Genomic DNA, 14,950 nt, shown 5'->3' on the forward strand with positions numbered 1-14,950 from the left:
GCGGAGGCTGCTCCACCGTCTCCCTCAGCCTACAGTGAGGGGCTCCGGTGCTCTCTGCACCGCTGTTGCTGGAGTTCTGAGCAGATCCCACTCCCTTTACCGCTGGCTGCAGTGGGAGGACACGGTGTGGTGGTCAGGATTGGTCCCTGTGCACCTCCAGGGGTGGGTGAGCTGGAAAGCTATGAGCAGATTCAGTTTGTGCTTCAGGACCCATAAAAGCAGTGTGGGCTTTACCTTGCTCCCTCCTGCCCCACTCAGTGCCAGTGCATAACCTTAGCATTTAGCCCTATAGAGTCAAGAACATGTTGAGAAAGGCTGTTCCCAGCTCTGTCAGGTTGTGCTTCTCTTGTCCAGGACCACAGAGACACAAGGCGGTGATGGCTTTGAACTGTGACAAACCACAACCTGGTTTCCCTTGTGGGATATGCTCCCTTTATTGTCTAACCCAACAACAGCTTTAACACACGCAACCCAATAAAGCAGGTGGAGTCCCAGAGGCTAAGAGGCCGCAGAAAGCAGACACAGGCTCTGATCTAAGGGCAGTGCTGTCCTTTTGAGGAACACATAGGAGAAGCATACACAGGTATCCCCCCAGGAAGCCTGGTCTCCATTTCAACAGCTCACATCAGACAAGAACCTCAGGCAATTGCTTCAAGAGCAGAGAGGATGAGAAAATAACAACCCAAACCCTCTTTCAAGAGGAGCACTGCAAGTGTGGGCTCTTGATAAACAAGTTATTCCTTCAACAAGCACCACCACCTGCTCCCTTCAGTAAATCAAGAAAAGGCAGCTTTTAGCAGGCAGCCTCTGCATTTCCTAACACAAACTCCACAGCACTCAGTTATTACAGATAAAGATCAGACCAAGACAGCCCAAACCTATCCGTAGGATCTATTTAAGGGTTTATATTAACAGACTTGGAAACCAGCACACTTAATCTGCAACCAATCATACAGACCAAGCTTCAGAGGAGCTAAACTAAATACACTGACACACAGTGTAGCTTCAGAAGATTTATTTTCAGTCCTTAAAGTAGACTGGTGCTGCTTTTGCTCATCATTTTCCTCTCCCGTTACAGCTTTGGTTTTCACACAAACAGTAGCGAGAATGTTGGGTTTTATTTCAAAGTGCAGCCTTTGGCAGGAACCATTGCCCAGCGGAGTCAATCATCAGCGTTTCCTTCCAAAAAATTATTTATTAAACCATGATTTTTTTTAAAAAAAGTTAAAAGCTGCCAAGAAAATGTAAGAAAAGAGGAGGGAAAGGGCAAAGAGGAAACATCTGGATTCCAGAAAGCGAGTATAGAGCAAGAATCACTGCAGTAGCCACAGTGTGGGGAGCACAGGCCCAGCTACATCTGGATGCCAGCTCATAGCCCACACTTACACCCATTCTGATTCTGCAGACTTGAGGGCTTGTCCCTCAAAGAAATGGATCTCATAGTGCAGGGGACCACACTGAAACACACAGGGGGGCAGAGCATGTGCATGAGGACAGACCTCACTGCTGCTGCTCTGGTGGGGCTCACAGCTCAGCCACCCACCTTCCTTTCACCTGAAGGTTTAATTACCCCTTGGCCTCCCTGAGGGGCTGCAAAGGCGGAACAGCAGGCTTGTTTCTGCACTCGATGGACAGGGCAGACAACCTGCTGAGAGGTGATGCTCCTGACTGGATCCAAGCAGAGATTTATCAGGAAGGGGGCCCCTCTGGTAACTTTTACCCTCCTCGCTTACAGTGGCAAGTGGACCCACCGAGATCTGACTGCAGGATGAACCCAAGGAGTGGACAGAAGCTGTCCCTGCAGTCAGCCGTGCCCATCTCTGAGGTGAAAGGCCCTGCAGGCACACCTCTGTGTCCATGAACCTTCCAGCATTCCCCTAGCATCAGATAGGCCATGGAGGTGTGAGCCCGACTTGGGTTTTAGTGAGGTCAGGAGGGGAAGAACGAGTTCAAAGTCAGGAAGTGTAGGACAGAGAAGATAAGGCACTTATTTCTCTGCACCCATGAAACTGCTGCCAGAGAAATGCTCAATGGCTGCAGGGCCAAGGTCAGGACAAGCACAGCTCTGAATCTCTACACTGGGAGGAAAGTAGCTCCTCATCTGAGAAATGCAGGAAGGGCAGAGGAAAGAGTAAGATCACAGGATTATGGGTTTTTTTGGTCTCACATTATACTTGATGCTACAGCTTCTGTCTAACAAATCACACTGCTAAGGGATGCAGCAGAAAGACACGAACTGGGGGTCTCCACCTTCCCTTGCTGTTCCTCTAAGGCAGGTTAGTCGAAAACTAGGACTGTCCATAGTAAAGAGTAACAAAGCAGAGGTAACCCCTGTTACAGACCAGCAAAGCAAACAGTGCCTGTTGTCCAGCCTGTCCTCTTCAAGGCAGGCTGGCTATGTCTCTCTCTGGAGGCGGACCAGAAGGTTTTGGGTTGCCTTCATTGGCTTTTCCTTCAAACATCATCACCCTGCAAAACAGAACAGATAATACGAATATAAAACCAAAACGCTGGTGTATCTTTACCCATTGCTGGGGGTGGGATTATGTTCTCTGCTGAAAAATAGCATCTGCCTCCTATGCAAAGGAGGAATCGACAATTAACAGAGGAGGGAAAGCCAACAGAGGGCAGTGCTGCCAGGCTGGTGGGAGCTTTGCTTTCCCAGCAGCTTCCAGGAGCTGGTTCCTAAAGCCTCAGCTGGTTTTTCTCGCAAAGCCCAGAGGATTTGTACATTTTAGACAGCCACACTCAACACACACTGCATACCAAGCGCTCCTGATGCGTAAAAGCAAACACCACCCCGGCCCACCTTGTATACAGCAAAACATTCAAAAGCCAACAGCAAGCGAGCAACAGGCTGGGAAGAGGGCAGAGACAAAGAGCAAGGCACTGGGCAGAAGAATCCCAAGCATTTTGCAAGCACCCGCACTGTCTTCCTCCCTGAGGACGGCAGCTACGCTGGGAATGCCAGCTGCCACGCTGGATCAAAGGGCTGCACTGCTCCTGCCACGAGTTTTACATTTCTGTTCCTGCTTTAAAGAGTCCAACAGACAGTGGGGCGTCTGTTCAGCAAGAGAAGGGACCCATCTGGGAAAGCTGCTGAAGCTGGGAGGAAAGATGGGAGATACGCGGCAGGCTCAGCCTGCTTTGGTGGGGAAAGGAAGGAAGAGGAGGGGTGTCAGAAGTCTGTGTGTGCTTGGAAGAGGAGCATCCCAACATATAGGCACAGTGCACTCGGTGGGGAGAAGGGAGACCCATGGCCAAGAAGCATGCACTGGCTTAGAAGGACCACGTGAGAGGTGGGCACAAGGTCCTTCCTCCCAACCTGCCCTGAAAGCTGGCTGTGTTTCTAAAGCTGCCTTCAGAAAGAGGTGAGGAGGACGGAGAAGAGCAGCTCCTATTCATGGTGGCTACAGATACAAAAGCAGGGCCAGCCTCTGTGGCTGTGAAAGGAAAAGCCAGGCTTCAATGGGATGGAGATGGAGCCAAGCGTTTGGAAGCCATTTGTTACAGCAGCACTTCCAGAGCCCTGTTGAGAGGGCAGAGGGGGCCATGGGAGGCTAACGCTGGCAGCCTGTACTGCAGGAAACCTCTCCCAGCACAAGCCAGCTGCTTCAAGCATGTGTCGCATCTCCATCTATTGCCCATGTCTCCACAATCGGGCAGGGAGGGAGCATCCTGTGGGAAACAGGAGCCAGCACTGCTGCTGTTGGCAGGACCATCACTCACCACTCAAGTCCTGCCACCATTCACAGGGAAACCTGTGTCCCCATAGCCAGCGGGAGCCACAGGGCAGGGACGGGAAGAAGCCCTGCAGTGCTGAGTGCCTGCACGCCCTCAGGAGAGGAGAATGGCTCTGCATGGAGCCTGTGGGAGGAAGCCTGCGCTAACATACAACAGGCAGCTCTGCTGCAAGTGCTCGCCATGAGCTTGCACACCCTCATGTCTCTGCAGACTCCCCCTTCACAAGGATTCTTGTCTGCCCTCCAGGAACACCAAGCAAGCACAGCTCCACCTCCACCAGGCAGAACAACGCCTGCTTCCCCACTCCTCCCAGGGACACTCACAGTTTGAGCACAGCAGAGCGTTTCCCAAGCATCACGTTGACGAAGTCCTGGTAGGAGATGGTCTCGCTAACCCCTCCAGTCACCTCCGAGATCATCTTCTTCAGTTCGAGGTGGGTCTTTGGAGCCCCCAGCTTCTCCATCATTCTTTTGACAGACATCAGGTCTGCAAGAGCAAAGCGATTGGTGCTGCTAAGAGGCGACTACACCAAGCACAGATCAACCCTATGGACTTAGGAATGAATTCCCACCTCCCCTGCAGACTCCAGGGCTGACAGCATGAAGCTGCTGCGGAAAGCCAAGAGAAGCCTTCCAGTACAGTTTACTGCCCAGTACAGAGCATCACTTCCTATTTGTGCAGCTTAAGATGAAAGCATCAGAGAGGAGGAACAAGTCTCCAAGTGCTCCATAGACACGTGAGGACACTGCTCTCCAGCTCAGAGCATGGTGCCAAGAATCACAATGATGGGGAGGAGGGAAGCAATGCTGGGGTTAAAGCCAGAGACAAACAGGCTGTGGCGAGCAGGTGCCCATCACCACAGGCCATTTCCTTCCATTGCTCTGAGAGCTGTGGCCCCTTCCCTCCAGGAAACAGCAGCTCAGCCCTGAGTCAGGCCCCCTCCAGCTCCACACTGGCTCTGCTTCAGCTTGAGGACTGATGGAGGAGGGGAACAAGGCAGCAGCCTCCTGGAAGGGCACAGCATGCGAGCGACTGCACTTCAGTGTCAGCTCCAGGCCAGATCTTTACATAACTGGTGCTTTTTGGGCCCAAACCAGGGCTGCTCAGAGGAGCCAGGCTCACGCCCAAGTCCCTGCTTGCCTCCGCTCCCCTCCCAGCAAAGCAAAGAGCTTCTTGGTCTTACACACTTCTGCCTCAAGCCAGGCAAAGTGTCCAAGTCCTGCAGCTTCCAGATCTGGAAACGCTGCGGGTTGAGAGGGTGACCTCAGTGGAGACAAAGGGAGAAGTTAAAAGCTTCTAAAGGGCATTCAGGTCAGAGAGCGGAAGAGCTAAGCAGAAACTCGGGATGAGGGCTGAGAAGAGCTTAGATCTCAAAGCAGGTGAGGAGAGAATGACAGGCAGGGGCTGGAGAGCCAAGGAAGCCCCTGGCTGGCAATGAAGATTCGAGCAAGGCTGGACACAGGGAAAAGAACGCTGGTTTTCCTCCTCAGCAACACAAGCAGTAGATATAACGGCAGACACCAGCTCAGTGAGCAGTTGCGCTTCCAGCCCAGCATCCCTGAATCACTCACCAATCTCGCCTTGGTTGTTCAGGTCAAACTCCATGTACTTCTCTGGAAGAGACACAGAAGCAAGTTAGCAGGACATTAGAGCAGGAGGTGTGCAGGGCTTTGGGGCACTGCCTGCTTAAAGCAATGAAATAAAAGGTTTGGGGACAAGACTGGTATCAGTTTAGAGAGTGAGACCATCTCCAGACCTGGTTTTATCACATATCTCAACTCCAGAGCTCTAGAGTTAAGTGCTCTTTAATTGTGGCTGCTTTTCATTTGCGCTGAAGGAAAACACTGGCATGAGAACAAGGTATCAGCTAGCCATGAACAGCATTAAAAGGTTGCCAGCCAGAAAAACAAAGCTCTGGAACAGCCTCCCAGAAGGAGCAGCAAGGAAAACAACACCCTGAGCACTCTCAAGACGATCTTGATCGCATTAGGAGGGAGATTAAATGACACAGCTGCCTGCAATAGCAAAGGTCAGACTCTACAGTCCTCCCAAGGCTGTGCTGCACTCCCAGAGCAGCACCTTGCAGGAGGGATGCTCAAGGACCACATCAAGAGAGCAAAGCCAAGAACACACCTAGGAGCAGTTACGCTGGAACAGGTTGTTTGCCCTTCCAGCCTTCTGTCAAACATTGCTGAATCAGGCAACTCCAGCATCCTCAGAGAAAGGCAGAGCCTGCTCAGGAAGGTCTGGTTTAGCTTTGCAGGACAAAAGCTGTAACAGAGCACCAAAATCCTCATTTTTCAACTCAAATCCGTCCTGTGCTGTTTCTGACCTTTGCAGTGGCACACCTGCATTTCCTACCTCCCCTCTCCCATGCTAGCTGTTCCCCATTTAGACTTTAAGCTCTTCAGGCAAGGATTTGTCTGTCTTACAGCTCCCAGCGCCGCAGGGGGCCCCCCATCATCTCACTTCTGCTAAATGAGAGGAGCAAGCTGCCCGCTGCCACCACCCATCCGCTCCGAGCTGCAGAGATCGCTGCCCTGCAGTTAGCACTCCCCACAACAGCCTCAGAGGCCTCAAATTAAGCAAGACCTCCCCAGCTGCTCCTTTCCCCCAAGGGAAAAGGACTTTTTGCCCCTGCTCCGGGGGCACCAGCAAGCAGATGAGTGTGAACAGAGAAGTGGCAGGGTGATTTAAGGAGCTAAAGGCAAGAGTGGGTATTTCACACATCAGAGCCTCCCTGTGACTTGTGTTTCTGAAGGGAAAGTGCTGGGTTAACGGGAGTGATGGGCAGCTACAGGCAGGAGGCAGAGAAATGGCTTGGCATGTCTTCACCTGGGTCTTAACTGGCGGATTGCTGCTGTCATGAGCTGATCAGAACAGACCCTACAGGAATACCACATACAAAACTAGGCTGTCTATGCTTCAGGCAGGGATAAAGGTCTCCCTTCAATAACGGAGCAACCAATCCTAGGTGAAATTGGAGCTGTCACACACATGCTTAGGGGCCAAAGCAATGCTTGATGTGCAACCGGCTCTCCCCACACTCTGCCGCACCAGAGTGACCTTGTGTACATGCACTGCCACCTCCCTGGGTAGGGGTCAGGCACCCCAGCGTGTGCTGGGGACACAAACCCTGCTCTGCCATGTCTGTGCTCAGCACACGCTTTCTTTCCTTCTCAGCTGACACTCGGCCAAGAGCAGAGAGAACAGAGGCAGCTTCACATCGTTGTGCTCCGAGCCTCGGCTCACATCTTTCCCTCCCCTCCCAAATGCAGGGATGTAATGAGATAAAACCACGCATGGTCCCTCCCTGCACAAATGCATTTACAGAAGCAGTGTACGGGGGCTCCCCGGGCCCGGCTGGGGAGGACAGAGGAGAAGAAACATTCCCCCCATCACCACACAATGAGCCGATTGTTGGGAGAGCCGGAGGAGGCATTGGAGAGCAGGACAGGCCACGGAGGCAAGCTCACGAGGCAGTGGGGGGAGATGCCAAAGGCTCTCATTACAGGGAATTCTGTGCCTCTGACCTACAGTTGCAATGTTTGAAGAGCCCCAATTGTGATGGGGAAAAATAATGCCGGGCTGCAGCCAAAAGCCAAAGCCATACAAAAGGCAACAGAGAAAGAACAGGGAGCACAGGAGGCTCCTCTGTGCCCAGCAGAGTAAGGGATCACAAAACCCCAGCTGGCTCCTTCCACGCTGGATTGCAAAGCCAAAATTCAAAGGGAAATAACAAACAATGCCTGCAATGGAAGCAAGGTCAGGTTCTATTTGGTTAGAGCCAGGTTGAGGACAAGCCTTCAGGGCAGTATGACGCAGAAGGCATGTTTTCTCAACTCCCCTCAGCCACTGCTTGGAAAGAAAGTGGATGCACCCAGAACAGCCCTGCCAGTTCCTGTCCTGTAACCACCTTGGGGACCACTTCCACAGGACCCCAAGTTTTTAAGCTGTTTATCCCAGTAAATGGCCAAAAACCTAAGCCCCAGATGTGCTGACCCACTGTAGGTAGGCTTTGGCCAGGATTAGACACATATCACTGCCATTTCCTTGTGTGCCAGGGGGGCTCAGGAAGGTCTAAATCAGACCGAAGAAACTTCTGGGGAGAGAAAGTCCCCAACTCCTTCAGGAAGCAGCTGAGACCTTTCCTCTGTGGGAAGAAGCCCTCCTACTCAGAGAGAAGATAGACTGCATCATCCATTATACCAGCTAGCTCGTGTAGGTAACCAGACAGAAACCATCCTCTTTTGCTGCTCCCTGGGGTTTTGCCCACGCAGCAGGTTCTGCAGTAACAGCAGCCGCCAGGCACGATGTCTGCAGGGTGACATGTCCCTGCCCTGCAAGTCAGGGAAGCACAGAGGCTCCTGTGGGAAAAACACCTCTCTAGGGAGTTTCACTGCATCCCAAAAGCAAGGGGGAGGCATCCATGGCAGCTCAGTCACTTGGGTTTGGCAGAGGACCTCAGGCTGGTAAGATCCAAACACAGAGGAAAGTAATCTGTTCAGAGCAAACAGGCTGAAAGGACAAGGAAAGCCTCCAGTTCTCACCTTTGAATGCTGCCAACTTCTCCTCCAGATCTTCTTCATCGCTGAACTTTGGGTCACAGAGAAATTCCTGAAACAGAATAATATCCCCAAGGTTAAAGATGCAGAGGAAATGCAAATGCAGCATTACCCATAAGACCTATGCAATTCCCAGAAAGCCACATCTGGGCAACTGTGCCAGGAAGCTTGTAAATGGGTTGAATCCCTCCACACCTTGCCATTAACATTCCAGTGCAAGGGGAATGCCTCTGGTGCCTCAGATTCCCCACCAACTGCACTAGACCCCGTGTGCCTTTGGAATAAAGGCATGAACCCCTTTGTTTGCTCACCCAAGGTCTGAGCTCCCCACTTCCCTGCTTAAGCATGCACAGCACAGGGATCAGGCCCCTATTCCCAGCAAGGACTCCTAGTCCTTGCGAAAAGCACTCTGATCTCTGATTTCAGAGTTGTTGGGTAAACTCTGAGGGCTAGCAAATAGAACCAGCAGCATTTGCAGAACACCATGCACCCAGAGACGACCCATATCTTGGGGTAAGGAACAGGCTCTCACTCGCAGACTCTCTACCCATTTCCCCCACTACTCTGCTCAGGCTGTAGAGCAAATCCTGGGTCACTTCTGGTTGCTCGTCCCCAGACCCAGCTCAAAACCCTTCAGGTACCCAAAAGAACAGACCACAGCTTGTCCAGCCAGCTCCACTACCATGCCCCGCCATCAACACCGCTATGCGAGCAGCAGGGTCTTGCTCCTACCTCTACCCTCCCACACAGCCCAGCTCCAGCACAGCTCAATGATTGATGTGTACTCAGCAGAACAGCACATTCTTCAGTGCAGAAATCATTAACATCTGCACAGCCTGAGCATGGCCTGCCCAGGATAAAACCCCTCCAGGGGTTAGAGTGGAGAGGGGGCTGAGGCTGTTCCCTCCTCTGGGCAGGAGTTCCTCACCACTGCTCTCCATTCTCACAAGGAAGGCAGGAATGGGTCACCAAGGATCTAGGATCTCTGGCACTGGCAGTGGGGCAGCACCACTTGTGATTAATGAAACCACTACCTCAAAGCAGCTCCACGTGCAGGCTCCAGGGAATCAGGACTGCATGAAGTCCACATAGGCATCGACAACCACATGCCCTGCAGAGCACATTCTCCTTTCTTGCAGGAGGAGCTATTCCCACATGCAATGTGCTGAGCCAGCTCCAGCAGCACTGCAGACCCAAGCTGATGCCTGGTCCCTGCTGCCACAGCCTGCCCCAAGTCTTTCACACTTGATCACTGCCTGACACTCCAACTCTGCAGCACATCTCTAGGCCCCTCCAGCCCACACTTGCCCCCTCCTTCCTTGCTGGGACAGCCTGGATCTACCCAGGGAATCCAAATGCCTTTACGGCCGGTTTACCACTGCTTGGGCAAGTCTTTTACCTGCAGCTGGGCTAAGATTTTATAGGAAGTCCCCTAGGACAGAAGTGACTGCCATCCCCTCCTCCCAGCCATGCCCACTAAACCAGTGTGGCACAGACTTCCCTCTTCACCATGGACACCAGCTCAAATAGAGAACTGTGGTGGAAAGCAAAGTTCCCAGTTCCTTCTTTCACTCTCCTGTGTCAACTCAATTTCATTTATCTGTTATTTTCTACCCAGGGGTATCATTTGCCAGCCCAACACAAAAGGCCCAATTCAGCTTTGAGACCTGTGCTCAGCTAGCAAAAGAAGTCACCAGAAAGCAGAGTAGTGTTTCCAACTGCTATCGCCACTGAATAGGCTCTGTATTAGGAACTTGAAAACATCACCAAGAACCTAAACAGGGCTAGAGCATCCCCTGGGCACCAGGTCACAGCTTCATTCCTGCCCTGCAGGAGCAGCAAACAGCTTCCACCTACCTGCAGGATGGGATGCGAGAGCAAAACTCTGCATTTCCATGGGAGCAAGGAGCAGCACAGCAAAGACTGAAGGGAATGCTACATCCATACACAAGGGGTAGAGGGACCAACAGCCCCTGCCAGCGTGGTACCAGAGCAGGATGGGTGACATTGTGCACACACCCAGGACCCAGTCCCCTTGCACTTCAACTGGAAGGAACTGGACAGCCCACCTGTGTCACAACTCTGCTCCAGAGCAAAGGAAACAACAGGGGAGCATATTTCAAAGGCAGGCCTCCCTCCACATTGTATGCAAGCCCGGCTGAAACTGCGATAAGGCAAACACTCACAATAGCACACAGGAATTCAGTCCCCAGGGCCAGTGACTCAGATTCAGCCCAAAGTGGCTGAAGTTCCTCCTAGAGCCCTTTGCAAAAGCTCCCATTTTAAGGGGCATGTTCTATTAATAAGAACTACTTAATAAGCCTCAGCCTTTCCTGTGCTCCTGCCCTCAACAGCCGTTCCTGGGGCACAGAGACTTCTCTAAGCCAATAAATTCAGCCACGCGAGTCCCAGCTACCTGCAAGACAACTGAGCCAAGCCAGATCCTTCTTTGCTCCCCAAAAAGGTGGCTCCAAGCATCAGGCCAAGTGCTCACTAGGCTGTTTGTGCTTGATGCCAGCCTCCCTGCCTGCTGGGGCTGAGAAGGGGCCAAGGGATGCTCGTGCCTGCCTGGGTAGGAGAAGCAGGTACCTGCTCTCCATCAGGATTAACTCTTTCCCTGCAATCCAGCGTATTAGAAGGTAAAACTAGGTTGGAACTAATCTGTGCTGGATTAAACTTGCCACCTTGATGCACAAGGCCACCCGATGTGATTGCTGTTCCCCAGGAAGAGGGGAATGGCCAAGAGGGGATCCCAGAGGAGTGTTTTGGGCTGGAAAAGAGAATTCAGTACTAGGACTCAGCTGTCCTTCAGCAGCACATGTGCACTCTGGATGCCGCCTGCCAAAGGCCCTTATCCCAGCGAGAGCTCTGGGGTAGAAACCAGCCAGGAAAACAGGGCTGGGAGGGAGTCAAGTGTTAGAATGAGACAATGAGATTAAGCCTGATAGGAATTTGGCCTGATAGGTGTTATTAGGAGCACTTTACTGGTTTGCAGCCCTGAGGCTCTTCAGGGATTGGGAAACCCCCTCCCTGGCTCCAGCCACATATCAGCCCAGGTTTAAGTGCCAGCTCTGTGTCCAAGGGAGGTGTGAGCCACTTTGCATCCTGCTCACAGCAAACCCCGCACACAGAGCTGGCAGAGCACAGCAGCATCGGGGTTGCTGCCCATAGCTACTACAGCACAAACAGCTTCTTAGGGTCTATAGGCAGCTGCTATCTGCAGCTTGATTTCTAGCTGCTCAAATCCCTGCTCCTAGCACTGAGCCAACACACAGGGCAGCAAGGACACAGGCAAGCAGCTCCCAGCTCCGTCAGTGGGAAGTTATGTAGCTTGTTTCATTTTTGTCATCCAAACCTCACCCAGAGAAAAAGCCTGCCAGAAGCAATGGGAAAAGAGAGGAGCCTGTTCTCTGTGTGGAAGGGAGAGCCCCCAACCCTGGGGCACAGCAGTGGCACATCAGCAGTGTCCTGGGAAGCTGTGCTTCCCAAACTCAGTCCTTGTGCTCCTGCCAGCTGAAGGATCATGTACTTAACCCTGCATCCAAGCGATGCTGGGGGGCGGCTCTGAAGCAGCAGAGGCTGCAGCAATAGGTACAGCACGCTCCCTTCCTCCCTAACCCAAGGGTCAACCCCACCTCGGCCATGGGGGATGCATCAGACCCACTTATGCACCTCCTTGGCACAGGGTTTCGTGCCTGCCTTCCCACAGCAGGTTTCAAAGGCTCCTTTTTAGCCAAGTGCTCTTATTCTACACTTCACGCTGCAGCACTTTTCCCACTCGTATTCCGCAGCACCTCCTGGTTTCTATTGACGCAATTCCCCCTCCAGTGACCTACATAAACTTCACCTCCGCTGTCTCACCCCTGCCTGGAGGAACACACTGGCACTTTTCACAGCCCACTCAACACAAGAGCAAGGCAAGCCCACTGCCTCTTCCAGGCTCTCATCTTGTGCAGTGATCTGATTTTTCCACCTGTAACATTGGCTACATCAGCTATATCCATGATTTCTACCTGAAAATGACCCTGGAAATGCCATTGCTCATTGTTTCAAGGTTAAAACCTACTTTTCACCATCAGAACTGCTCTTGGCCGGGGGGGGATGCTAACAGACCTGCCCTCGCCGGCTATGCCAAGGGATGGGGCAAGCCGAAAGCTTGAGGAGAGGACCTTGCTTAACCCCAGCATGAAGGGCATGCAGCCCAGTGTACTGTGCACTAATTCAGGAGCTGCCTTTCCCCCTGCCCAAGGTTTGTGGGACATCCAACCATCCTGGGCTCACCATTCACCCACTGCAATTAAAAACCAGACAGGCTTAAGTCTGCTCTTTTGAACAGCAGAACCTCTTGATCTGGGAGAAGAAATCAGAGTGCAAAGAGGAGGTGGAAGCCCACCGGGAGGGCAACAGCCCTTCTTGCTGTAGCATGTTCCCAAAGGGACTTTTGTGGCATCCCAACACCACAGGTGGAGAAGCCGAAGAGGAAATCCCCCCCCCCCCCCCCCAAAGAGCCACCATTGCCCTTATCCAGCCCAAATTCCCTCCGTGGGACCCACTTCCACCTGCCCCTTTCTCCCTCCCGTCCCCACCGGGGTCGGGATCGCCCCATCCCCGCTCCCTCCCGCGGGGCTCGGGTCTATCCCCCCCACGCCACCTTATTGATCTCCTCCAGCCGCCCGTCCTGCGGCGCTCGCCGCAGCCCCCCGCCGCTCGGTCGGCGCGGAGCCGCCATCTCCCGGAGCCGCCCCTCGACGGCCGCCGCCTTAAATAGGGGCGGGCAGGACCGGCCCCTCCGCCCCCCTCCCCGGTCGTTAACCCCTTCCCTGCTCCATGGGGAGGGTTTGAATGGAGAACTAAGCGGCGGGGAAGCGGTGCCGCGGCCGGCAGCCTCCAGCGACCGAGCCCCGATGGGAGGGACGCGGCGGACGCGCCGCGTCCCTCCCATCGGGGCTCGGTCGCTGGAGGCTGCCGGCACAGGGACCACGTTTCTAAGATGCTGTTTGGGAGCAGCTCGGGGCTGTAATAAGGCACAACCGGCTGCAGATCGGTGCTGAGTGAGCTCCGGCGCAGAAACAGCAGGGAAAAAGCATCTACTGCACGAGCAAGGGATGCGTGTCCTGGGCAGGATGTAACCAGTGAATGGTTTGGGTTGGAAAGGACCCTAAGATCATACAGTTCCAACTGTCATGGACAGGGACACCTTCCACTAGAGCAGGTTGCTCCAAGCCCTGTCCAGCCTGGTCTTGAACACTGCAAGGATGGATCATTCATAACCTTGAGCAGCCTGTTGTGGAGGTTGTGTTCAGCCCCTGAGCTCCCCCTGCTATCTCAGGCATTTCTCTTAGAAATAGATATATTAAAGTGGGTTTTAGTAGGAATTGTCAGGCAGTTGGCCCACATCACCATGGACCCAGCTGCATTTCAACCCCGGGTGCAGCAACCTCTGCTCCTAGAGAAAGCAGCAAGCACATCTCCCCCTCTTGCTGCCATTTGCTTGGTCAGATGCGTAGCTATGTCTTATATTAAGAAATTTTAATGGATACGGCTCTAGGCAGGTGTCACCAGCTAAAACAGAGTTCCAAGGAGACCAGAAAGGAAGGATGAACCACGTTTCAGCAGAAGGCACAAGGCAAAGGCTTGGCATTTCTGTAACAGCAGCAAATCTGTGTGGGGATTGGAGATGTGTAATTGTTAGCCCAGGGAGATGGTACGTGGCTGTGGCTCCCTGCTTCTCACCCAAGCTGAACCACAGTGTGCTCGTGCTGCTGTGTGGTTGTGCTTTGCAGAGCTGTTCTTGGGCAGCAAGTGGGGAGCCCCTGCAATGCTGCAGGTCTGGCACCCCACTCCTTGGGCAGCTTTTGTGCAGAGTTAGGAGGGAGACGATAGGTGTGTTCCTGGTAGGAAATTCCCGTGTCCCTTCCACTGGACCCACCAGGGATGACTCTGGGGGTTTCAATGTCTGTGGCAGCAGATGATATACATCTAGCGCTACAAGAAGAGTTGAGCAAACCTGATTTCCAGCACTGTGAGCCAAAGAAAACAGGTAAAACAGGTTAAAAAGTGAAGTGGGCTCCAGCCTGGGGACTCATTTCTGGTCTGATGGGAGTGACTTCAACTGCTACTTAGAGTCAGGATGCAGCCAGCACAGGGTGGGCTGAGCAAGGGCCAGGCCCAGCCACATGGGAGTGCAGGGTGGACACACACACATGCCTTTCCTTTAAAGGAGACACAGCCACCGACCTCTGACACCCTGTGGGAGTGACACTGGCAGGAGCTGGCCGTGTCCTGCTGCTCCCGTTGCGCTGCCTGGTGCCACAGTGGCTCCTCTGCAGCGGGGAGGGTGTTCGGGTGCTGATACGGGCTGCAAGCATCAGCTCTGCCCCCTCCTGCCCAGTGCACTGCTCTGCCCCCCGGCCCCTGGAGCCGCCAGCAGCTGGGCTGCTTCATAGCCAGAGCTGGTGGCATCCACTGAGCCAACAAGAGCCGGGGCAGGACAGCTGGGACTGCCTGGCTTCACCAGGATTCATCTTTGCACCTCTGTGACCACAGCACATGAGCATCGCACTGCAGAATGCTGTGCAGCAGGACCAGCTTCCAGTATGCGTTCAACAGCCTCTCTCTTATCTCCTGGGGCAGGAGGGACT

General features: G+C 53.4%; 1 protein-coding gene across 1 annotated transcript; it reads right to left on the reverse strand.

The window, feature by feature from the left end:
• Positions 1–998: 998 nt before the first annotated feature.
• Positions 999–13,118, reverse strand: AIF1L (allograft inflammatory factor 1 like). Its single transcript, XM_080630737.1, has 5 exons — positions 12,961–13,118; positions 8,295–8,361; positions 5,316–5,357; positions 4,068–4,230; positions 999–2,469 (listed from the first exon to the last, which is right to left on the reverse strand). Exons 1-5 carry the CDS (start codon positions 13,036–13,038, stop codon positions 2,382–2,384), a joined length of 438 nt encoding a protein of 145 aa, XP_080486863.1. The 5' UTR covers positions 13,039–13,118; the 3' UTR covers positions 999–2,381.
• Between the last annotated feature and the right edge of the window lie 1,832 nt (positions 13,119–14,950).

This window comes from Psittacula echo, assembly GCF_963264785.1.
Source record: "Psittacula echo genome assembly, chromosome: 16".
NCBI classification, from domain to species: Eukaryota; Metazoa; Chordata; class Aves; order Psittaciformes; family Psittacidae; genus Psittacula; species Psittacula echo.

What these genes read in the sequence shown, in the direction of transcription:
- AIF1L (XM_080630737.1), bottom strand. Translation starts at nt 13,038, where the DNA reads ATGGCGGCTCCGCGCCGACCGAGCGGCGGGGGGCTGCGGCGAGCGCCG. An exon ending in GGCTGGAGGAGATCAATAAG is followed by an intron (nt 8,362 to 12,960) that starts GTGGCGTGGGGG and finishes ATTCTGTTTCAG; the next exon opens with GAATTTCTCTGTGACCCAAA. An exon ending in GAACAACCAAGGCGAGATTG is followed by an intron (nt 4,231 to 5,315) that starts GTGAGTGATTCA and finishes TTGCTCTTGCAG; the next exon opens with ACCTGATGTCTGTCAAAAGA.